The sequence below is a fragment of the Oryzias latipes genome, chromosome 9 (assembly GCF_053564925.1).
Source record: "Oryzias latipes strain Hd-rR chromosome 9, Olatipes_Hd-rR_3.1".
Classification (NCBI taxonomy): domain Eukaryota; kingdom Metazoa; phylum Chordata; class Actinopteri; order Beloniformes; family Adrianichthyidae; genus Oryzias; species Oryzias latipes.
In genome coordinates, this window is record NC_136245.1 from 33,443,838 (window position 1) to 33,467,324 (window position 23,487).

Genomic DNA, 23,487 nt, shown 5'->3' on the forward strand with positions numbered 1-23,487 from the left:
AAGTGCATGTAATTGTAAAAAAAATGCTGTGAATCTTGAGGAACTGATTTGTTTTTTTGTTTTTTTTTGACAGGGAGCTCATTTTCTGGGTTACCAGACGGGAACCTGTATGGGCAATACAGGTGAGTGTCAAATCCTGCCGCCTGTGCTGACCCCGCGTTTACCTCCACCCTAAACCTCAGCTATAATTAATCAGACAAAAAAATGATAATAAATGCGCTGGCTGAGAAGCCAGAGGAGAGGAGTGTGCAGGTGAAAGGTGCATTCATCTTCCTCTCCCCCTCTGCTGCAGGTGACAGTGGCCTTAATCAGTTTTTTGGAGACTATACTCATAACATATCTAAGCTACAAGGTAAGAGGCTGTTTTACACGGATGCACATAATTGATCTCATTAATGTGTTGAAACAAACTTCAAAGCACGGCCTGTTTTCTCCCTTCAGTTTACGCTTAGATGCACGACCCCCCAGAATTAAAGATCCAGTTTTTATTTAACAAGTCTTGTTTGGTTTATTGTATCCGTCTCCTGTGGGAAGTGAATTGAAAACTAACCAATATTTAACCAAAAAGCCCAATCTTGTTGGTAAGTGATGAAAACCTATTGGTTAATCAAACAACCATAACATCCTGTGGTGGTAGAAAGGCCATGTCGTGTGGAAAGAGATCATTTTCAAAGAAACTGTAATTGCGCAGCTATGAAAGCAGATCCTTTTACATTCAATAAAAGGCATCAGCAGACTACGAGCGGCGTTTCATCAAAAAGGTAAAAGCATAAAGGAGCTGAGGCCACAGGGACTAAAATGCTCTTTAATGCTAATGCAGCAAAAGGGCCTCACTTTACCGGACCCAACCGTGAAGCTGTGGTTTGATTAATCTAGATTTACTCTGTCCCACTGTGAGAGTTCAAAGGAAATGATCTGTAATGAGATTCAGGAACAAGGCTGGTTGGAGCAGAACCCTATTTGGGGAATTTAATAGCTACAGGAAGAGAAATGTCACAGAAAAGTCCAGCATCAGTCTACATGAGCATCAGCGAGGAGAAGGGAGCAGCAGTCAGGAGATTTAAAAGATGCTGCATCAAAAGATGCAACCTGAAGGAATGAAACAAAACCTTCACTCATTTCACAAAACAAATTTAAATTTTCTCTGTAAAGTGTCTTAGCAGATGTTTTTTCTTAGTTTATAGATCCTCACCATGTCTAGTTCTGCCATACAGATGATAGGATTCTGTTCTACAAGGCAATTAGACCCTAAAGGTTGATCTTGACAAGAAGATGCGTCTTCCCTCATGAATTAGGGTTTATTTGAAAAAATAAAACTAAATTCTCCATCACCAGTTAAAGCTATTGACTGTATAGGAGAACTGGAGTGAGTGACTGAGTGTGACATCATCCATAGAAAATGGTTTACTTCCATCTCCAACCAAATGAAGCCAATTTAGTTGCCATTTTTTTTGCAATATGGATGCCGCCATGCCGGAGCCAGACGTCACCAGTGAGCAGTGAGTCAGTCTGAGTCGATCCAATCCAGAGTGAGCTTGTTGGAAGTCCAAACCCCCTACCACTCGAAAGCGGGCTCTGTCAAACAATTTGTACACTGAACTACATCTGATTGGTCAGTTTATAACTTAAATAACTTGAACTACAGAAAAAACAATGATTATCAGATCCAAAATTGTTATTCTAACCAAAAGAATGACTGAGTAACAGCTGTTTTGTTCTCTATAAAAGTCTATGGGATTTTGGCTTCTTGCTGTCAGCAGGTACTTCCTGTTTGGTATTCCAAGGGGGAGGAGTCACTCAGTCCAATTCTCATTTACAGTCAATTGTTAAAATGGAAGAATCCTGACCCAGGGTTCTCTCCTTCTTTTTCCATTCCATCATCCACCCCAGAGGAACAGAAACACTCACTGGAGCTCAGGTGCTATCTCACCTTTGCACAAACAGTTTGCGTGACTGAATGAAATGTTTCACATGTGTTGGTCTGAATGCATAAGTAGGCCTGTGTGAATGTTAGTGGTAGTATGTCCAGGTAGACTTGTTTGACTTCTGGAGCCAACAGGTGTGTTTGTAACGTTTGTGTTTGTCGACAGGCCCCGCCCATTTTAGATTTTTCATGCATCTTACTAACTAACATCTTACACTACTATAATCACCCCTCTACCCCCCCCCCCCCCCCCCTATCTGTCATCCTTCTCTCTTCTTTCCTCTTCTTTTTCGTCCGGTCCAAAAAAAAAAATTTTTACAAATATAATTAACATGAATAAAGTTTAGCTGAAACTACAAAAGGGGTTTATTTAAATATACATCTGGTGTATCATAAGATTCATAACCCCTGTTGTAAAAGTAAAATATGTCCAACACAAAAGGCTTTCAGCTCTCATCTGTTTGCTCAGCTGCTGGACAGGACAAGTTAAAAAAAAAGAAAAGAATCCTGAGTCAGGTCTTTTCCTGTGCTAAAAATAACTATTTGATTTTTGTTTTAAGGCTGTGAATAGGTGTAAGCAGAAAACTGACTTTTATTCACTTTAGTCTCTGATCATCCACTTGGCTTTGGCTTCATTGTTCTGCTGCACCTATACGATAAACAGGTTTGGCTCCTTTGTTGTTAGAAAGTGTCTGAGTTTTACTCACTGAGGGCAATATGTACACAACATGTTATTGTGGAAACAAAGATTACACAAGCGTTAAAGGAAACCCTTGAAAACAACAACAAATGCACAAGAACAATGAACAATGAATAAAGTTTTCATCAAAAAAATGAGTCATCTTATGTGGATTTATATTTCAAGAATCATCAGCAGAAGCAGCAAATGTTTCATTCATTTTAATGACTGTGAGCAGCAGTCAGACTCTGTGATTGAGTCCATTTAACACACAAACAAAACTATGACAACCTCTGCCAAAGCATCAACAGTCGTGACGGTAAACCTGTGCTGAGTGCCTTGAATCTTCCTTCCAGGGGAACATTTGGGAGCAGTTTTTCCAGATATCCTTCATATTGGAGATGATCAATACCGTGCCATTTATAATCACCGTGAGTATTTGGGTAATTTTAAAGTTTGTCAGTGCCGTGTTAGCCTTAGCACTTATAATTGTTTCAACGTGAAAAAGCGATGCAGTTGTGTGTAAACCACTTAGTTTTATTGATTCTCTAATAACAACAGAGAAACACAGGAGCATTTGCTCTTAGTAATTCTATGAATTATGGATTTAAAATGTTGTCTTTTGAACTTCATTTAAACATTCCTTACACTGACTTGTTTTTCTTTTTTTCTTTATTTAGATCTTCTGGCCTCCACTGAGAAACATATTTGTCCCTGTATTTCTTAATTGCTGGCTTGCCAAAGGTGCCCTGGAAAACATGATTGTGAGTCTGCAGCTACACTTCAATACAGTACACACAGCAGAGGGAGTGCTTGCTGCTTTTACAGACTTAACCACAACAGATACTCATGCCTCAAACTAAAGAGCAGTCTGTACTTTTGATCCCTACAGAAGAAATGCGTCTTTTTGAAAAATAGAAAAAGGGAAATCTGCAGCAGTTTATGTTTGCCCTTTTGAGGTCAGGCCAATACTTTAGCCTGTTGTCTAATTATTTAATCGTCAAAGCAAATTCAAACCATTTAATTTCTGCTTAATAGGTGAGCTGGCTGAGGTAAGGAGGATGCTGTCAGGTGACTAAAAAGTGGTCCTGTCTTTACATTATTCAGCAGACCTCCAACATTAATAGAGTAAATAAATTGTCGGTTGATCTTTATTGAGATTGATGACACTACATTATGAAAATACCTAATAGATGCAGCACCTGTGCATTTGTAAATACAAAGTTGTGATTAATAACTTGCAGAGTAATAAAAAAAAAATGACTAATTTAAAAAACGCAGAAGCAAAGCCCAGTTGATGAATTCTGGAGGAATATAGTTGCTACATGATATTCTCAGCAGTTGGACGGCGTTCAACCAGAGCAGTATGTGCTCTCGCTGTGATTCAGATGAGGCCGTGACAGAGCAAAGATTCATGCCAGAGCGCTAGTTGGCAGATGGAGGAATCTGGAAGCGAGCAGAGAGGAGGTGGCAGGCAGGCAGGCAGGCAGGCAGTACATGGCTGCTGTAATAAGGTGTGACTGGAGACGAGTCGTGAGCCACTGCACATCCAGGAGATCCATGAAATGAGCTTCTTGTTCGTCCAGCTCTGCGCCTTTTGGCCTTCTTGGTGTAAAAATAAACTATTAGGAGTCCAATGTGTGTGATTTTTGTCTTAGTTTTAGTGGATGGAAGGTGTGGGGTTCATTGTGCCCACAGAGAAAGGTGCAGAGGTGAAGTCACTGAAGCAGTGCTGACATGGCTCGGAGCTGTCAGCGCAGGAATTCAGTGTCAAATCATGTTTGAGAGCCAGGATGGTGGGAAATACTCTGATCCCAAAGTATCTGACAGTAAACTCCAGGATGAGAGACCACTAATTAGCTTTGGAGCTCACAATGTGACCAATTTGTCCGAGCAAAAGACTAAATGTGTTCTTCCTCCGTTTTACGAATGTAGAGTTTTATTTGAATGATTCATAACCCAAGTAAAGCTGTGTTTGTGCATCATGAAAAGACTTGCGTAACAATCTCTTCTATGTCTCCAGAATGATTTCCACCGTGCCATCCAGAGGACCCACTCTGCCATGTTCAATCAAGTGTTCATCCTCATCTGCACCTTGCTGTGTCTGGTTTTCACAGGGTGAGTGAACGTCTGCTATCCCAGGGTGATGGCAGCTCCCTCTGATAAAGTGGAGTGAAGTGGGGTGGGGCACAAGTGTCATTCCCCCCAAAAGCAACATTTTGCATGTTTTTTATTAAGAGTTACCTCACATAAATCAGTAGATAAACAGACATATTAACTTTAAATTCAGTCTCAAAGGATTAGTCTTAATTGCTTTTTATTTCATTGTTTAAAAGTTACATGGAGATTGCTTTTGTCAGTGATTCCTCAGAGCCCAGTTGCTATGACAGATAATTCTGAGGCCTCCAGAGCAGGTGAGCAAACAGATACGCACCTCACCTACAGGTGTAGCTGCTGCTCTGCTGCCGACTTTACAGACAGATTCTGCTGTGAGGGACAATCACTTCACAGATTTATCTTTGAGGTCTTGATCATTGAAATCAGATTTTTGAACTAATTCCTGGTGATGAACTTCATAACAGACCTGTACCTCATCTTTTTATTTATCGTAGACATGTTTTAATAATATATTGGTCCACTTTGTCCAAGCGCAGAACAGTCTATTTTTATTTTATTTTTTTCAAATCAGTGCAGTTAGATGGAAGAAAAGGCTTAAGCTATGCAGGAATTCCTTTTCCAAAATAAAAACTTCAGTTGAATCTTCAAAAAAAAATGTTAATTTTATTTTTAAGGTGATGTGGCTGCGCTGTGATGCGCGTTAACACGGCGGATAACACTGTCGTCCATTTTTAGTTTAGTTTAGTTTAGTTTTGTATCATAGTTCAAAAACATAACATCATTTATGACACAAAATGTGTATTTTATGAGGAGTCAGTGAGGAAGGAGAGAGAGGCTATGGGCGTGACAAGATTACAAAAGTAATCTGTTGTTACTTTACAGTAATCCCTGTTTTTTTACTGAAATATTGTGGAACATGAATCTTTGGCTTAGGCTGAACGAAACGATATGACATATAATTTTATATACAATATGCAGCTGGAAAGCTGGATGTCTCAACTGGTTAAACACAGGAAATCAGGGTTCGATTCCCAGGGGAGCCATGAGATTCATCCAGTTTGGGTTCTTGGACATGAACCCTTCGTGTTGCTGCCCACCTATATAGCCACAGGACCCCCTGTGTCGGTCCACGGCCCGGATAAAATAACGGGTTATGTCAGGAAGAATCCAACAACAACATGTGTTCCCTTTAAGATGCTCAACCCAAAAAACTGCAGCACCCAAACGGGTCGACCCCCCTAACTGTGGTCTTTGGCCCTGGACATGGACGTTCTCACCAGCTCTTCATTGTTAATCGATTCCCATCTTGTTAAACAATTTATGCCTTCCTGTCTGTAGTTCTTCGTCTATCTTCTTGAATCCCAGCCAACACTCTCCACCTCCTCGTCCTCCTCGTCTTCACACTGTCTGGTTACACAACCCTGTTCTCTGCTTTTCATTAAATCTCTAATGCGTCCAGAAAAAGAAACGCAAATGAATCACTCCACACAGCAAAAAAGGAACCAATGGAACAATCAATCGTGCCACTTCAAAATAAGAGACGCTTTTGCTGAATTGACTTCTTGGTGGAATTGAACCATCAAAGCTAAATGTCTCAATGACAAATACATGTTTGTTTGTTTTTTGTTATATCAGTGAATCCATCTGCTGTTGTGTTCTCTCCTGCAGAGCTTGTGGGATCCAGCATCTGGAGAGAGCAGGGAAGAACTTGTCCCTGTTTGACTCTTTCTATTTCTGCATCGTCACTTTCTCCACTGTGGGCTACGGAGATGTCACGCCACAGATCTGGCCCTCACAGCTGCTGGTGGTCATTCTCATCTGTGTCGCTCTGGTGGTCCTTCCACTGCAGGTACGGATGCACCAGCTCCAGAATCCTGGAGCTGGTGCCAGAAAACAGGAAATGTGAAATCTAATCGGAGGTGTTTTTGGCTGCAGAGTTCGGTCAAATTCATGCTGGTTTACAAATGAAATGTTCTGTCAACTCTTCCTGAGTTGATGAAGAGTTAGCTGTTTCTGCAGAGACACATAGTGAGAAATCAAAAATGACCCTTACAGTAATTATTCTACCTGATTTCACTGTTTTGTCAGTTTGAGGAGCTTGCGTACCTGTGGATGGAAAGCCAGAAGTTGGGAGGGAACTACAGCCGGCATCGGGCGCAGACGGAAAAGCACGTGGTGTTGTGCGTCAGCTCCCTGAAGATCGACCTGCTGATGGACTTCCTCAACGAGTTCTACGCTCATCCCAGACTCCAGGTGCTGCAGCAGCATTTCATTTTAGGTTTTTAAATGAAAGGTTTTCTCCTTTCCAAAAGGAATGATTCTGTCCCGCAGCCGTCCTGGACTGAAAGGCTTTCTGACTGCGCACCTTGAGTGAAAGTTTCACCTCAGTCACAAACTGAAAAACTCACCAGAGAAACTGAGAAACTGTCATTAAAAAAGGGAGAATTGAACAAATGAAACCAAAACTCACACGGCGAGGATATCCAAAGGAAGACTTACGTCTTGGTGGGCATTTTTGTGGTAAATTTGGTGATTTTCACAAAACAAAACTTTTGTTTCAACTTTTGTTATACACAGAATTTCACACCTGGTTACGTCTACAACTACAGCCAAAGTTTCCTTGACCTTTGACCTCAGAGAGCCTCCTATCTTGAATTGAAAAAAGAATCACCTTTAGCACCTTCTACAAATTTAACCGCCTCCAAGGGATTTTGATTTACCACCTCCTTATTCTTTGAGCATCACTGGGAAACCACTGTGGAAAAAAATGTCAGTTTTAAATGATATAAATTTTCAACGCCGTTAGTGGAAATGAAAAATGGCGTTCCCCTGTTGCTCACACATTTTTCACTGGAATATTTTGGATTTGTATTCCATGAATCCTTGGCTTAAGCTGAATGAAACAAGATGAGATCAAATATGAACATATCAAGAATGAAAACAAAAAACAACAGTTGCCAAGGAAATCCAAAAGTTTACTTTTGCAGATTCTTCTAGAACTGCATAGACCTGTGAGGGTTTTAAAAGACGGAGGCGGGTAGCGCCTGTGAGCAATATAATGCTGCTTTAACTGGATTTATGTTTTCTCCCTACTAAAATATTCACTTTTTCTTTATTTTGTTGTTGTCTGTGCTGATGAGGGGAAATCTCATTTATTGTGTAGCTCTGAGTTTACCAATGTTTTTTTTAAATAAAGAATCCCAAAACAAGTTTTTTAATATAATCTCCTCCTTTTTGCAGGATTACTATGTGGTGATCCTGTGTCCAACTGAGATAGATATTCAAGTCCGGCGTATTCTCCAGATTCCTCTGTGGTCCCAGAGGGTCATCTACCTGCAAGGATCTGCCCTGAAAGACCAGGATCTGATGAGAGCCAAGTGAGGAGAAGCTTTGGACCTTACAATCAGAACCATAAGGTTTAAATGCTGGTTATTCATGGGTTTGATGCAGGATCTCCTGGCAGCTCATAGTCGCTATAAAGCAGTTTTTTACAAGGTGCTACAGGAGTTGAACTTTTATTGATTATCTAATGAAATTAAATTGTACTTCCTGGACTAAGGAAGAGATTTGATGGATGATTCTGGAATTTCTTTCAACCTCCAGTTTTCTCAATGTCACTTGTAAATATGACCAGACAGTAACTCCATTCACTGTGATGTTTACCTCATGGATTTTCTGCTACGATATCATGATTTTCGGTAAATGGTAGTAAAACCTTCCCTCAAACGTACATGTGTTCTGTTTATGTTTGTCCTTATTTTTCAGGATGGACGACGCTGAGGCCTGCTTCATCCTGAGCAGCAGGAATGAGGTCGACAGAACCGCCGCTGTGAGTCATGCGGATGCAGTCTTATCTAATCACAAGCAAACTCCAATATAAACTTAATATACAGTGCTACTTCTCTTAACGCTTCAATTATTTTCTTATTAGCCAAGGAATTTAGAGATATGTGAATTGTATTGTAATTGTTGAATATGGAGCTCATTTAACAGACAAAAGTCAAGGCCCATAAAGTTGAATTTCCACGCATTAACAAGTCACTGGGTCAGTGTAATGAGGCGATATTTTTTCCACAGGATCATCAGACCATCCTGAGAGCCTGGGCAGCAAAGGACTTCGCTCCAAACTGTCCTCTTTACGTCCAAATCCTCAAACCTGAAAACAAATTTCATGTCAAGTTTGCTGGTGAGACGATGAAAAACCTTCAGAGGTAAAAAATAAAAACATCCAGGATTTTTTGTTCAAGATTCTGTTGCATTTCCACAGACCATGTGGTGTGTGAAGAGGAGTTCAAATATGCCATGCTGGCCCTCAACTGCGTGTGTCCGGCCACGTCTACCTTAGTCACCCTGTTGGTTCACACCTCCAGGGGGCAGTAAGTACACAACAGTGTTCTGGACACGTATTTATGAATCACAACCCATAAATATATTTATTCAAAGTTGACCGCAGCGAACGAGATGTTATTTTAGCCCCAAACCATTTTAAATAAACCCGTCTAACACATGATTTGTGTTAAAAACGAGGACATTAACAAATGTCAAACACTAAAGTGCTTTTATGTTTCATTAGTATCTTCACAGCAGGTAGGTTTTCAGGCTTGTGCAAAAAAATGAAATAAAAATGCTTGTTGATGTCTGAAAAGGTCAAATTTAATTTCCGGCATTAATCAAAGCAGAGTGCTTGATTAAGAACTGCAGACCGTGTGTTTGTGTGAAAACGGCAAATTTAGCAGGCAGCAGCTTTTTGTGCAGGTAAACTAGTGTGCAGCACGGTGAGTTATGACAATAACCTCCTCAAAGGGAGAATCCGTGTTTAACAGCCATGAAAGGGGGAGTTGTGCGTTTAGGGAACGTGTCTGAGCATCTTGTTCATCATTGAGGACAAACTCAACCTCGTTGAGTGGTTTCCTTCCCCGTTTTTTTTTTATTTTAATGCGTATTCTGTAGAAATGAGAGCAGTTTAGTGTTTATTGAAGCGTGAATCGCCTGACAGTTTTCATCGACAAAAACTGCCAAAAATATTTTGACCTCTAAGCTTTTTTTGTTCCGTTCATCTTTGCCGGAGAAAAGTGGGTCAGAGGACTTTTCAGTTATGGCCTGTAGGGAAATGTGAAAGGCTGCTATGAATGCAGGAGGCTGGGCTCCTTTCTGTCTGCACTGGAAAAACATCCTGGATCTGTTCAAAACAAAACACCAGGAACTATTTTGAACATCGTCTTTTTTAGGAACGTTTGTTAACACGTCAGTATTAAATATTATGATGATGCTTTCCCAGAGAGGGGCAGTTGTCCCCGGAGCAGTGGCAGAGGATGTACGGACGCTGCTCTGGAAACGAGGTCTACCACATCCGCTTGGCTGACAGCAAGTTTTTCGGAGAGTACGACGGAAAGAGCTTCACATATGCCTCCTTTCATGCCCACAAGAAGTGAGTCAGTCCTCCCTCAAGTTCCCAAAAAGAACTATGCCAGCGTAATATTAGGATAGGCCTGAAGCTGTTCTCGTGGCCGTTCAGGTATGGCGTTTGTTTGATCGGCGTGAAGAGGGAGGACAACAAGAGCATCCTCCTGAACCCAGGACCGCGCCACATCATGGCTGCCTCTGACACCTGCTACTACATCAACATCACCAAGGAGGAGAACTCAGCCTTCATCTTCAAGCAGGAGGAGAAAAACAGCAAGGGTCTGCCTGGCACTGGCCTCTATGACGCCCCCTCCAGGCTGCCCGTGCACAGCATCATCGCCAGTATGGGTGAGACTAAACGACAACAGCAGAAAAGCAGTCCAGATCCGACAGGAAGTTCCTCTGAGGAGAAACAAGAGCAAATCGGAAAGGTGGTGGGATTCCAGAAAGGTTTTCAATTAAGAAAAAAACATATTGTTACTAAATTCTGGAATCCCCAAATAATAATGATATATTTTGAAGGAGAGACACAGCAGACAAAGCAGCACAGTCGCCCTAGAAATACACATTAATTGACATAATCAGGACGGAGCAAACAGGAAGTGTAATATCACAAGGAAAAGTGAAAGTTTCAAATTAAAACATCAGGTGAGTCCTTCAGGTAAAAACCTGTGTCTAGTAGAATGAGCGCGGTTAGAGCGCTCAGCCTGTGGCTTACTCCTCACGCCTGCATAGCAATAGCATAAGCAGACGTCGTTTTTATCATTTTGATGTTGTGACTGAGGCTTTCTGATAACACGTCAGAAAAGCAAAATAGATGCATTTCCTGGAGTAACCTGTCTGTTTCTGACTTGTTTTTTGGCTGACATTGTTGAATTGTGCTCTATTATTAACTTGTTTTTCAGCATTATGCATGATATGTCTATATCTGTGGATGTAAATACATATGTCTGCATCAAATTATAGTTGATCTGATGTTTTGTTTAGAAAGGATTCTGCTGAAACACACAGAACCTTAGTATTAATAGTAATTTTTAATTAATTTTTCTTTCTTTTTGTTTTGTTTTTCTTCTCAAAATGACAAAACAAACCCGCCTTGTGACAAAGCCTTGCTTTAAGATCTGGGCTTTGGTTTGGCTGATGTGCTGCATTTTTTACTGTCTTCCATTCTGACCTCAATTCACTGCAGCGATTTGAATATTTTCCTGCACAGTTACGGGGCTCATAATGCATCGTCCTGGATTTCCAGACACTCTGCCATCCGACGGTTCATTATCCAGTCCATGACTTCAGGGCTTCTAAGTTTTATGGCTGCAGAACAAGTTTGAACTTAGCTCAAACTCCTAATTGCCATGTATTAGAACTTGCATATGAATTCAGCTAATTGCTGAGTTTCTGCTCAGAATTGCGTGGTTTAGCTTTGAGGTAAATTTGCCGGGCCGTCACCTCCTGAGAAAAAGGGCATTTGTTGCAAATGCTTTCTGCTCTCTGGCTGCAGAGCAATAGATTCATTTTATTAAAACATAATTTTGTAACCATTTCTAGATTGGCTGAAAACAATCATTAGGATCATTACTGCTCTTTTACATTTCCTGGAAACAGGAAGGGGCGCTCGCTCTAATCTAATTGAAGCTTTTACCATTTGAACCTTTTTTTTTCTGCACAGTTTGAAAAACTGAGGTTGCATTTATATCATCCCAGGAGCCAAACACATTCTGAACAAATCCTCTCTTTCCTAACATGTACATCGGCTTGCGATGGCACGAGGTTTCCTATAAGTCACCCGCTGCTGCCTGATGGTTGGTCGGGCTTCATTTTTGTAGGGACTGTGGCCATCGATCTCCAGCACCCCGATCCTCCAGAGGAGAGCAGCAAGCTGGCTGTCCCTGCAGAGAACGGCGCCGGAAGCAGAAGGCCCAGCATCGCACCTGTCCTTGAAATCGCAGACTCCACCGCCATTCTGCCCTGCGATCTACTCAGCGATCAGTCAGAGGACGAGACCAACCAGTCAGACGAGGAAGGCTCTGTAGGGTCAGAGTAAGTGGCGAGGAGCTCCGCAGAGCTCAGCTGTTTCTAATGTGGGGATGTTGTCTGCTTTCAGTGGGACTGAGCTCACCTCTCCTGTTTCATGCCTCAGTTGTTGTAGAGGGAGAGATGGATGGCTTTGAACTAAGCATGGAATGAGGGTGTCATGATGCTGTAAGCTGCACAGTGGCAGTGATGGATGTGGGGTGGGGGGCCAGCACTTCTCATTTCATCCTCTCTGTACCGCTGCTCTTTAAGTTAACCAGAAACAGTTGAGATCTGAGGATCTCTGAACTTGTTCTTTGCAGCTTTTGTGAAATTAAATCACTGAAAGCAAAAAATGCTTTTGAGCAGCACCTGTCCCCAACATCAGGGAGTTCTTGAAACACTGGACATGTTGATGATCCTCCTAATCTGCCAGCTTCAGCCACCACAGGACATTCTGCTTGAGTCATCTTCATTCTGCTTGAGTGGCGATGACGGCTCGCTCTGCAGGAAACTGCAGAGGGACAAAGAGTCCCACAGAGCCATCATGTGGTGAATGGATGGTAGCTGGCCATGACAGTGACATTATCAAAGAATACAACATAGAACCAGTTTTACAACTATTTAAAGACACGTTTCCCGTTGAACTTGTGTCATTAGAGTGAAGTGACGTAGTGAAAGTTAGAAATAGGATTCACTCAAATTTGATTGAAGGGACTGTAATAATAAAATGCAACAATAAAATACAAATGATGCAAATTTTGTTTGTTAATGAGACTGTCAGTGTAAGCAACATGAAGGTAAAAAAAAAAAAAAAAAATGTTTTAAAAACTCTCACAAAGACCCCAGTAACAGGAGTAATGTGATGGAAGTAAAAAAACAAAACAACTTTTTACTAAAAATAACCAAACGTTACGGAAACCAACGTCTGTGTAAACACAGAATAACTGTCAGCTCTGGTCTTTGCCAGCTTGGTGGGTCTCATAGAAGATAAGGGTTTTAATTCTGCCATGCCGATGGGATGAGATGGACAGTACAATGAAGGAACGTCTGCAATGAAAGATTGCAGGGAAAAAAGACAAAGATATAAAAGAAGACAGAGACAGAAAACACAATCCAAAAGTTAAAAGATAAAAGTCAGAATTATGGCCTGAGCCGTAACGGAGCATGAGATGGAGTTTCTGTCAACAAAAGATAGGTAGAAAAGGGGGAGAGTCATAAATCTGCTGCTGCTGAGGAGTGATTGACCGTAACGGTGTCGGTTCCCGCCCATTAACAAGATGGCCGTGAGAAGCAGCTGATCACTTATCAGTGCTGTGATTTAAGAGCTGCTCCTTGAGTTCCCCTCAAACTTTATTTCTATTGAGCTTTATGTAACTAATCACAAAGGAAAATGGTCTCAAACGGTTTTTGCTGACTGCCAATCCCTTCTCTCAAGATTTTAATAACTTGTTTGGTCATGCAAGTGATTGTGATCCTGTTTCTGAACCTGCTAGGTTTGTGAAGGGTTACCCTCCAAACTCCCCGTACATCGGCAGCTCTCCAACGCTGTGCCACCTCCTTCCACAGAAAGCTCCCTTCTGCTGCCTTCGCCTCGATAAGGTGAGTCAAAGACGGACGCGTTAGATTTATATAACCCCACCTGTCTCCATCATTTTTTTTCTAGATGAAGCAGAAAGTGATAGTTATTTAGGACAACAGAAACTCCCAGACTGATGATTTCTGTCTCCACGCAGGGCTGCACACATAACAGCTTTGAGGATGCCAAGGCGTACGGCTTCAAGAATAAGCTGATTATAGTGTCTGCAGAGATGGCTGGAAATGGTTTGTACAACTTCATAGTCCCTCTACGTGCTTATTATCGGCCCAGGAAGGAGCTCAACCCCATCGTGCTGCTGCTGGACTACCCGTGAGTCAGTCGGCCACTCTTTCAGCCTGATCTTTGTCCTTTTTAACCCGTGAAGTGATCCAAATCTATGCTATACTGCATAGCAAACAGTAAATATGTGTTAATGCACAAGCTTATATAACATGTTCAACATAAAATGCTCTGTTTTGTATTTATCATTATTTTTGCTGGATGTTTTTGTGGTCTCCATCAGAGATTGTTTGTTAAAGAGTAAATTAACTAACTAGCTTAATTTGCTTTCACTAAAACAACATATTGTTTTCTTCATAAAAAAATTGCCCGACAAACTAAAGAAATCAAACTTAATGAACATCATGTTTTTTTTGTTATTACAAATTGCGTTAGAGTTTTGTGCTCTTTTAAAGTGAAATGACTGTTAAATTAATAACAGCCTGTTTCTTTCTTGAATAATTGTGTGTTTCTGTGTGTTCTGGTGAACTTGTGGTGAGAAAATAAACTGCACACACACACACACACACACAGCTGGGAGAACTGGCCAAGTGGCAACCTCAGGCGTCTCCATAGCAACCACTTTTTGTGCATCCTACTATTGCATAGAGGAATTAAATATTGATTTCCCTCGTGTTCCGGAGCCGACTCCAGTCCCAAACCTCGTCAGGGAGCAAACTTCAGGGATTTATTTAAACATGTTGTAATTTGTCTCTGGGTTTTGGGACGGTTATTAGTTCTCCATTCTCCTTTTCCGCGTTCTGCAGGCCGGACAACCACTTCCTGGAGGCCATTTGCTGCTTTCCCATGGTTTACTTCATGGCTGGAACCATTGATAAGTACGTCGTCTGTGTTCACAAAGGAATCGGCCAGTTCGTGTTTGTCTTCACCTTTTAAACGGTCATCCTGATCCTGAGAGCTAAAGACGGGAGATGCTCGACAGTGTAAACTGCTGTTGTCATGGAGATTTGAAAAAGTAATGATATTTATGCACCCTGACTCAACAGGGGAAACTGTTATGGAAGATTTCTCATGTCGTCTTAATTTTTAAATTCTTTAAATGTCAATGAATTTAGATCCAATGTTCTTCATTTACAACATTGTATTGGAAGCTGCAATGTTTTTAACTGATGCTATTTATTTTATCATTTTATTTTAAATGGCTTTTTTTTATTGTACTTGTTTTTTTCTAATGTGTTTGCACTATGAATAATTTATTTTATTATTTATCTTATCCTCTAACAAAACTTAACTAAACATAGGGAGTCTGTAGGAATAACCAGGAGTGACAGACGAAAATACAAATGAATTATTATTATTATATTAACATTATAGTGATTATTTCTGCAGAAGAAAATGAAACATACTTTACAAACTTGTGTATAATGTTTGTTGGAGGAGTTGATCCGTGAACATTTAGTTAACTTTTTGAGAAGATCTGGTTAATGTTTTTATAATAATCTTGTTATTGTAAAGATCTGGTTACATTTTAAGAAAATCTTGATAACTTTTTGAGAAGTTCTGATTGACGTTTTGTAGAAATCTAGAGTTTTTGTAAAGATCTGGTTAAAGTTTGGTTTTTTGTTGGCGTTTTGAAACACCACTGGCTGAATTGTGCTTAACAGTAAACATATTTCAGATGAAAGTACATTTATCCCTTTCTTCCTAATCTTTTAGTAATCTTTAAGTATTTTTACTTCCATTTTAGCCTTTGAAATACATATTTGTTAGTATTTTTGCAATCCTGATTCGTTATATAACTTGTTGTGTTACAAACGCTGTGTGATGTTGAGCAGATAAAACCCCCATAGAAATGTTATTTTTGACCATAAACATCATCTGAGATCTCTGAGCAAACCTTTCTCACTTTTATATATCTCTGACTGTCTTTAAGACTTTATGCCAGAAAAGTGGAGGAGATGTAAATGTAATGCGGGGGGGGCTGATTTTGCACATTAAGCTAGATGTGAATTATCTGCATCTCTAATTTTTTAAGGTCCTAAAAACTAAAGCCCACGGCTGCAACTGTTGTTGACCTTGAAAAGTTGTGTTTGTCGTATTCTGTCATTCATTATTTCATGATCTGTCTTTTAATGTGCCAGTTTGGACAACCTGCTCCAGTGTGGGATAATCTACGCTGACAACCTGGTGGTTGTGGACAAGGAAAGCACCATGAGCGCAGAGGAAGATTACATGGCGGACGCCAAAACCATCGTCAACGTCCAGACCATGTTCAGGTGACAGATGGATTGGAAATCCCATTTATTTGTTGTTGCCAGTGCAGCTCTGAAGTGACCTTCTACATTTATGGGATGAGCATCATATCTGAGGAATTATGGTTCCTCGCCTGCACAAAGAATGAGCTTATCTCAAAGACAAAGCACCCGTGCCAAAGTGTCGACGCAGCCCACTTATTTAGTACGCTGGATGAAAGGCATTTGTCTCCGCCTCCTCAACATCCTTCTCTTTTTATCTCGACTCAGGCTGTTCCCCAGCTTGAGCATCATCACAGAGCTCACACATCCATCCAACATGAGGTTCATGCAGTTCCGAGCAAAGGACTGCTACTCGCTCGCACTGTCCAAACTGGAGAAGGTATTTGACACATTTGCTCTTACATACAAACAGAGGAAATGTTGGTTACAAACATTTCTTTCTGCTTTTTCCAGATAGAGCGTGATAAGGGCTCCAACCTGGCCTTCATGTTCCGCCTGCCGTTCGCTGCAGGCCGAGTCTTCAGCATCAGCATGCTGGACACGCTGCTCTACCAGGTGGGAGACGTTCAATCAGCTCTGTGACCTCATCCGTCTCCACATGATTGGTTTTTACCGTATTCGTCTGCATCTTAATTCTCTCTCCTGTGACAGTCATTCGTCAAGGATTTTGTGATCGCCATCATGCGACTTCTGCTCGGCCTGGACACCACGCCGGGTTCCGGTTACCTGTGTGTGGTACGTGGGAGGGCTTCCACATCCGTGGGAACGCTTGCTCGCGCCGACGGCCTGATCTCTGTTCTCCATCCTCAGATGAAAATCACAGAGGAGGACCTGTGGATCAGAACCTACGGCAGACTCTTCCAGAAGTTCTGCTCCTCCAGCGCAGAAATCCCCATCGGGATCTACCGCACCGAATCACACATGTTCTCGACCTCTGAGGCAAGATGTTGACCTCTGATCCCTGACGTTCTTTTCCTTTTCTCTTATCACACCAGTCCCATTTTTTTTCCAGTTTTCATTATTCTTATTTATTATTATTATTATTATTATTAAGTGCTTTATCTTTGAATCGCCATTCTTTGATCATTTGCTCATAAAATACTGAAATGCAATATTCCACTTGCAGGTAAATTCTTGCCCGATTCCTAATTTTCTCAATGAAAAACTTCGCAAGTTTTTAGAAGTTGCTTGCTCGAATTAATTTCCTGCTTTGAACCTCGAAACATAAAATGGTAAAAACAACATATTTACCATTTTAGATGCAGGTTTTGGAGCTTTAGAAATGCTTTTCTTCGCTTTGGATGCCCCCATCTTTCATTACCTTTTCCTGTCTTGGGTGTTTCTTTTGTCTTTTTTTTTTCAGGCCAAGGAAATTAAAAAGCAGGTAAGATCCAGCGGCTCTTCACTTCGCTTTAAAGTCTGCCTTTAAAGAAAAAATCCATCTTTTTTTGCAAAATCAAACCATTTCAAGGTTTGATTTAAGGAGCTGTCGGCTTGTTTGAATGGTATGACCTTTAACTTAAAATGACTTCACAGAACAACAGATCTGCAGTCGCCCAGATTTTGCTCTGCAACGTTGAACGACAAAATGTCTAACCCGTTAGTTCTGTTCATGTGGGCGCTTCTTGCATGTCACTGGACATTTTTGCTAAGTTCCCAGCGGGCATGTGGTTAGCATAACCCTTGTGCCATCCTGTGGGGTCCAGACGACCCCACTCCCAACGTGCACGTTGGGAGTGGGGTCGTCTGGACCCCACAAGATAGCACAAGGGATACTGTGTTCACTCCGTGTCGAAAAAGGTAAAATGAGTTGTTCTTCCACAGCTCTATTCCAATAAATGAAAGACTTTGGGTCAAAGAATTCCCGCCGGACACAAACTGCAATTATCGATTCCTCCTCCGTGATTAATTCTCAAGCGAATTAAAATGGATGCCATCCATACGTCTCTATGTTGTTCAAAATTTCATCACGCATTTAATGGACGCAAATCTTGTTTGTAGAACCCTTAAACGGCCACAGAGGCCCGAAACGCACGGAGAAAAGAGAAAATTAGAAAGCCAAATCGTTGTTTGTGTGTGCATCCCATGGGTTTTTTATACACGTGCAGCACTCATGCGGTCAGAAAGGGGTCAGAGCTCGCACCTCAGTGATGACCAGAGTGTGGCGTGAGGGCACCGTACGACGGCATCACCTGTACGTCCTCTCTGCGAACCAAAACCCCCCAGCAGGCCAATCAAGACTCAAAGATAAACAAACAATGCCTAAGATAACTAAAAAGTGAATTATGCATTGCAGTGAAAGTCCACCATTTTTCTATGAAAGTGCGTTTTTCCGTTTTCATGCTCACGTTGCTGTTTCCGGCTTACAGTCGCAGGTGTCGGTCAACGTGGACCAGGGCGAGGAGCTCCGTGAGCGAGGAGACTCCTGGAAAAAAAAGGCTCAGAGGAACTCCACCACAAGTGACCAGTCGGACCACCCCCTGCTGAGGAAGAAGAGCATGCAGTGGGCGCGGCGGCTGAGCAGGAAGAGCAACAAGCCAGGGAGCAGGGCAGAGCGCATATCGCAGCAGAGACACAACCTCTACCGGCGCTCCGAGCGCCAGGAGCTGTCCGAGCTGGTCAAAAACCGCATGAAGCACCTGGGGCTGCCCACCGTGGGATACGGTTAGTGGGACGGCGCGCCCATGGCTCGCCATCGCATCCGCTTTCAGCAACGAGTTGAAAGAGGCAACTTTTTCAACTTTGATCTTCATACTTTTCATGAACGTGGCGTGCTGTTGATAGGAGTTGACTGAAGCCGCAGGTAAAACTGCAGCTCAGAGGCAGAAACCATGGAGCTGGTTGACTTCAACCTGACTGAGTGTGCTGTGAAGAGAGCAGCAAATCATAGAAACACTTCGTCGTGTTGGATTTCCCGTTGTTTTGGATTCAATGTTTCATTCTTTTAGCTCCTGTATTACATTCTTAGGCCAATCTTTATAAATGTTGGTATTTACCGTAGTTAGACCACCACAGGTCAGAGCTTTTGCCTCACAGTAAGAAGGGCCTCGGTTCAAGTCCCGGCTGGGGGACCTGAACCAGAAAAACACCAATGGGGGGCCTTTCCGTTGACCTTCAACAGGTCAACCCGGCCTTAATAACATTGAAGCCAATGGGTGGCGCTGCGAAACGTGCTGTTGCCTTCAGCCTGACCTCTGAAACTCCTTCAGCTAGAGAGCTGACATTTGATCTGCATTGGTATATCGCTCTTGATCAACACGTTTTAAGCTTTTTTGATTGTGTCTCCTGAACAGTACGTCTCAGACTGACGTCACTATCCAGGGCGTTCGCCATTTTTTGGCGGTGTCCGAAAACCAGCAACACGCGGACTAGGTTGTCGAATGCAGACCACAATGGATTGCGTTAGAATGATTTGTCATTGGGAAAAAACTATGCTCAGATTTACTTTTTTATCATCGGAACACAGATTTATAAATTACGACAGAATTTTGGGGCCAGTTTACCAACCATTTTCTTTTTTTAAATTATGACTTTTAAGTCTTAAATTTGCGAGACAAATAGTTGTAGATTAATGAGGAAAAAACTCCAACGCTGTCAGTTTATCAGAGCCTAGTTTAAAATGAAAGATGTGGAGCCTTTTGTGAAGCTTTATTTCTTTAAAAGCAAAGAAATTCTGAACCTTTTGGTGACTCAAAATCAGATTATTTTCAGTGTAGACGGCGTTCTGGGGTTCGGTGTTGGGAAAGCAGAGTGTCATCTGTAAAATAAGGAGCTCAGAGACACGTTTGGGTGTAGAGGACCACTGCAGCCTTTATTTTCCTTTTCATCCACATAACCTGAAGTCCTTTTGTCTCATCACGTCATGAACCTGTCATGCGCAGAACACCAAAGTGTAAACAGTGTTCCATACGCCGCCTCCTCTAGATGAAACGTTCCATTTCAACATGAAACAACAAAGATGAATGAAAATAATCTGTTATATTAGCATTAGAACATAGAAAATGCCAAAAAAGTGCTCCTCCTCCTCAGACGAAAGCGTCACACAGACGTAGAGATCTGGTCTTTGGTGGAGGAAGAAAGGATGAAGGTGGACATCTGCAGGGACACCGACATCTTCATCAACGGCTGCAGAGATCCTGCAAACCCCCCATCAATAAATAAAACATTAATAAATCATAAATCAAACAAATGAGCTTCCAAACATTTGGAACGTTATCAATAAACATTCAGCTCACCTGTTCAGCTGAGTTTAGTGGGTCTGCTCTGCTGCTGCGCGGCGTTCACCTGCTGCTGCACTGTATGCTCACCTCCACTGTAACCCTTGTGCTATCTTAGATGACCCCCCCCCCCCCCCCCCCCTTACATTGAGGTGTTCTCCTACCATGACAAAGGTGGATAAAGGTGGAAAGATTTCATGTAATCCATGGACACCCGTGAAGATCACAAATCATTGAAGAAAAAAGGTTCAGAGCACTGTCTAGTGGGTCTAGATGACCCAACTCCCAATGTTAACGTGCTTAGGACAGCTGAAGGATTACTCTCGTAGTTTTTTTCTCATAAATCTATGACTTCAAATCTCGTAATTTTACTTGTTTTTTTTGGGTGGCCCTAAAACTCAGTTGTAATAAATAGCCTTCATAAAACGTTTTACATTTTTACTTCAGCAAATGGGTGACATCATATTTGGCGTTTTAAAAAATAAATAAAAAAAGGCGAGCATGTTTCTGAATTGGGTTAAAATCCAATGGACAGGCCCGCACTAGTCTTAGTCTTTTGCTCATAGAAGTTCCTATGAGTCATTAAAAGAAAGAAAGAAAAGGTCTACCACTTTGCTATGACGTCATCATTTGTGTAAAAACGCTGTTTTTGCTCCTTAAACAGTTTTCTGGTAGCAGCCGTTTAGGAATCGTTTCTTTCCAGGATTTGTAATTCTAATGTTTTTGTTTCGTCGTTGCTCTCTGAGGTTCTTCTCAACCAGCTCAGGTGTTTCTGCTGTGCTAGCATCCTCTGTGTTCAAACCGTTTGGTTTCATCTCACTTCCTCTGAAGTGACAGCACACTCATTAGAGACCCTCATCCAGTCCGTGGGATCGTTCCACAAACTCAGCGTGAATGAAGATCCAACGTGGAATTCCATCACGTCCTTCTCGCTTCGCTTCTGTGTGCTGACGCTCCACAGCATCCCCCTCCACGGTGAGCGCGGTCATGGGACGGCGTGCCGTGACCGGAGACCAGCCCATCGTCTGGCGGGGATTCTGTGCTCACCGCTCTGCATGGCTTCTTTGCGTTGCTTCCACTTTCTCAAGTGCTGTTTGAAATCCTGTGTTCTGCGTCTGCTTGATCTTCTCTTTCTTCTTTTTCTTCTCCCCCCCATCCCTTGGGCCCGTAGAGGATGTCTCTAACCTCACAGCCAGCGATGTCATGAATCGGGTTAATCTAGGATATTTACAAGGTAACTTGTGTGCCGTTTGTGTCTCATTAACATCCAACTGTCGAGTGGCTCCGTCCATCTTTAGAGAAAGGAGCCGATCCTTTCACCAGCATCCAGGGACGACCTGCAGGGCATCAGATCTGCAGCAGATGATTTTGTAGACTAATGTTGAATGGAGAAAGGAGGACTGACGTTAACCGTGAATGCCGTTGCTTAGAGTTGCAGGACATTTCAGAGCAGCCGTATTCAGAGGGGACCAGGCCGGCAGGTTAGCTGGTTGATCCCACTATTGAACCCTTCTGCATGAGTGTGAGTGTGTGTTCATGTGTGGTTCCTACCAGGGCTGGGCGACGAGGCCAAAACATCCGGGGTTTTTATGTGTTGGATGTATTAGAAAGCGTCTACAGCTCGTAGTTAGTGGTCGTTTTCTCCCCTTTTATAGCTCGGCTTTTTGCTTTACGGTACCGTTCTCGCTTTATTTTTATTTTTTTCAGTTCGTACACGACGGGTTAAAAGACCCCCTCCCATCATCTTCTGACCTATTTTCTTTATTATTAATTAAGCGTGGTCTTTTAATTAACATTCAACCATTTTTAGCCAAAATCTCCCAAAAAATGTGCCACTTTCTAAGATAAAGTTTTTGCAGAGCAGCAGGAAATTCACCCCTGAGTTGTGGGCGGTACTGTTGGCGCAGAGCAATCAAGCCCCCCTTCCCATCGCCCATCTGTATACGTGTTCTCCCTCTAGCTCACAGCCCATCACTCCTCCAAGCTAACATTAGCGGTGCAAAGAGAAAATGACGAGCAACATCAGATCTATCCAGCCGTCCGGTTTGGATCCAGATTCCAGCTCAGACCAGGAAAACAAAGACGTTCATGGATCCATTTGTCTGCAGGTGGATGCATCAGAAAGGAGGGGAGCAGGGAGCTTGTGGCCCCGCCCATCTTGTTCAAACATAATTCTTTAAAATTTGTTCTGATTCACAGCGATTTGCATAAAAAAAGTGTCCTGTGTTATCAGAAAAATGCCCCGAGAACATGTCAAAAACACCACTGTCATTGAAGTCGATGTGGCAGCTTAGAAGTCGCCTTCTGTCGTCCCAGAGGAACTTCAGTTGAATAGAAAACACGGCGTTCGCCCCAGAGAACAGGACGTTTGACGGAGAGAGTTGAAATCTTTGTGGTGCCGCCCAGCCCTGTTTCCTCCCAGAGTCAGTGGTGGAGCAGCAGCCAACCGTTCACCGTCTCACCCTGTTATCTCTGTCCTCCTGGTCTTTGCTGCATTGTGTTCCCGTGAGGTGGCGTCCCAAATGGCTCCAGTCCTGCAGGGCATCAGAGTCTGGCTTACAGAGTGAAGCGGGGTGCATTGTGTCTGTGGATGGAAGGCGGAGCTCTGCGCCGCCGGGCTTCTCTGCCGACCTCTGACCTTTACAAATGTCACCAAACCTCTTTCGACCTCATGCGGCAGTCACTGGTGCTGTTTACACTGTCATAAAAACTGCTGACAAACTCTCACCCTCTCACCTCTCAGTCTCACCAAAGTCAGTAAAATAAGCAAAAAGAGGAAGTGAGAAGTCCAGAAAACTAGTTTTAGTTCTGAACTCATCATTGAATTCATCCAGTGAGTCGGGGAAATCAGGCGCACCCAAATATTTGACCCTGGAGAAACCACGGGGTCAAAGTTCTTTTTATACTTTTATCTCTTTATTTGGGGCTGGTGGTAATTGCTGCTACCCAAAATGAACAGAATAAATTGTCAAATTAACTGTAAAAGCCCAGAAGAAAATCGTTCTTGGGCTCTTCAGGTTTAAGAAATCACTGATGCAAAAATCATTCTGATTCAGAAAACT

General features: G+C 42.3%; 1 protein-coding gene across 14 annotated transcripts in view; it reads left to right on the forward strand.

The window, feature by feature from the left end:
* kcnt1b (potassium sodium-activated channel subfamily T member 1b) overlaps positions 1-23,487 on the forward strand; it is a 67,667-nt gene that overhangs the window by 39,526 nt on the left and 4,654 nt on the right. For 9 of the 14 annotated variants that reach the window (XM_020705669.3, XM_078953310.1, XM_078953309.1 and 6 more), the window contains 25 exons: positions 74-122; positions 293-352; positions 2,960-3,034; positions 3,284-3,367; positions 4,627-4,721; positions 6,390-6,570; positions 6,810-6,974; positions 7,962-8,098; positions 8,487-8,550; positions 8,799-8,907; positions 8,989-9,097; positions 10,000-10,149; positions 10,237-10,472; positions 11,948-12,161; positions 13,631-13,736; positions 13,871-14,043; positions 14,760-14,831; positions 16,095-16,229; positions 16,476-16,587; positions 16,662-16,763; positions 16,860-16,943; positions 17,019-17,147; positions 18,578-18,872; positions 21,597-21,659; positions 21,856-21,906. In XM_020705669.3, coding sequence (XP_020561328.1) covers positions 74-122; positions 293-352; positions 2,960-3,034; positions 3,284-3,367; positions 4,627-4,721; positions 6,390-6,570; positions 6,810-6,974; positions 7,962-8,098; positions 8,487-8,550; positions 8,799-8,907; positions 8,989-9,097; positions 10,000-10,149; positions 10,237-10,472; positions 11,948-12,161; positions 13,631-13,736; positions 13,871-14,043; positions 14,760-14,831; positions 16,095-16,229; positions 16,476-16,587; positions 16,662-16,763; positions 16,860-16,943; positions 17,019-17,147; positions 18,578-18,872; positions 21,597-21,659; positions 21,856-21,906 — 3,050 coding nt within the window. The remainder of the gene's footprint in view (positions 1-73; positions 123-292; positions 353-2,959; positions 3,035-3,283; positions 3,368-4,626; positions 4,722-6,389; positions 6,571-6,809; positions 6,975-7,961; positions 8,099-8,486; positions 8,551-8,798; positions 8,908-8,988; positions 9,098-9,999; positions 10,150-10,236; positions 10,473-11,947; positions 12,162-13,630; positions 13,737-13,870; positions 14,044-14,759; positions 14,832-16,094; positions 16,230-16,475; positions 16,588-16,661; positions 16,764-16,859; positions 16,944-17,018; positions 17,148-18,577; positions 18,873-21,596; positions 21,660-21,855; positions 21,907-23,487) is intronic. The other 5 variants (XM_020705676.3, XM_078953316.1, XM_078953318.1 and 2 more) reach the window with 2 other exon arrangements.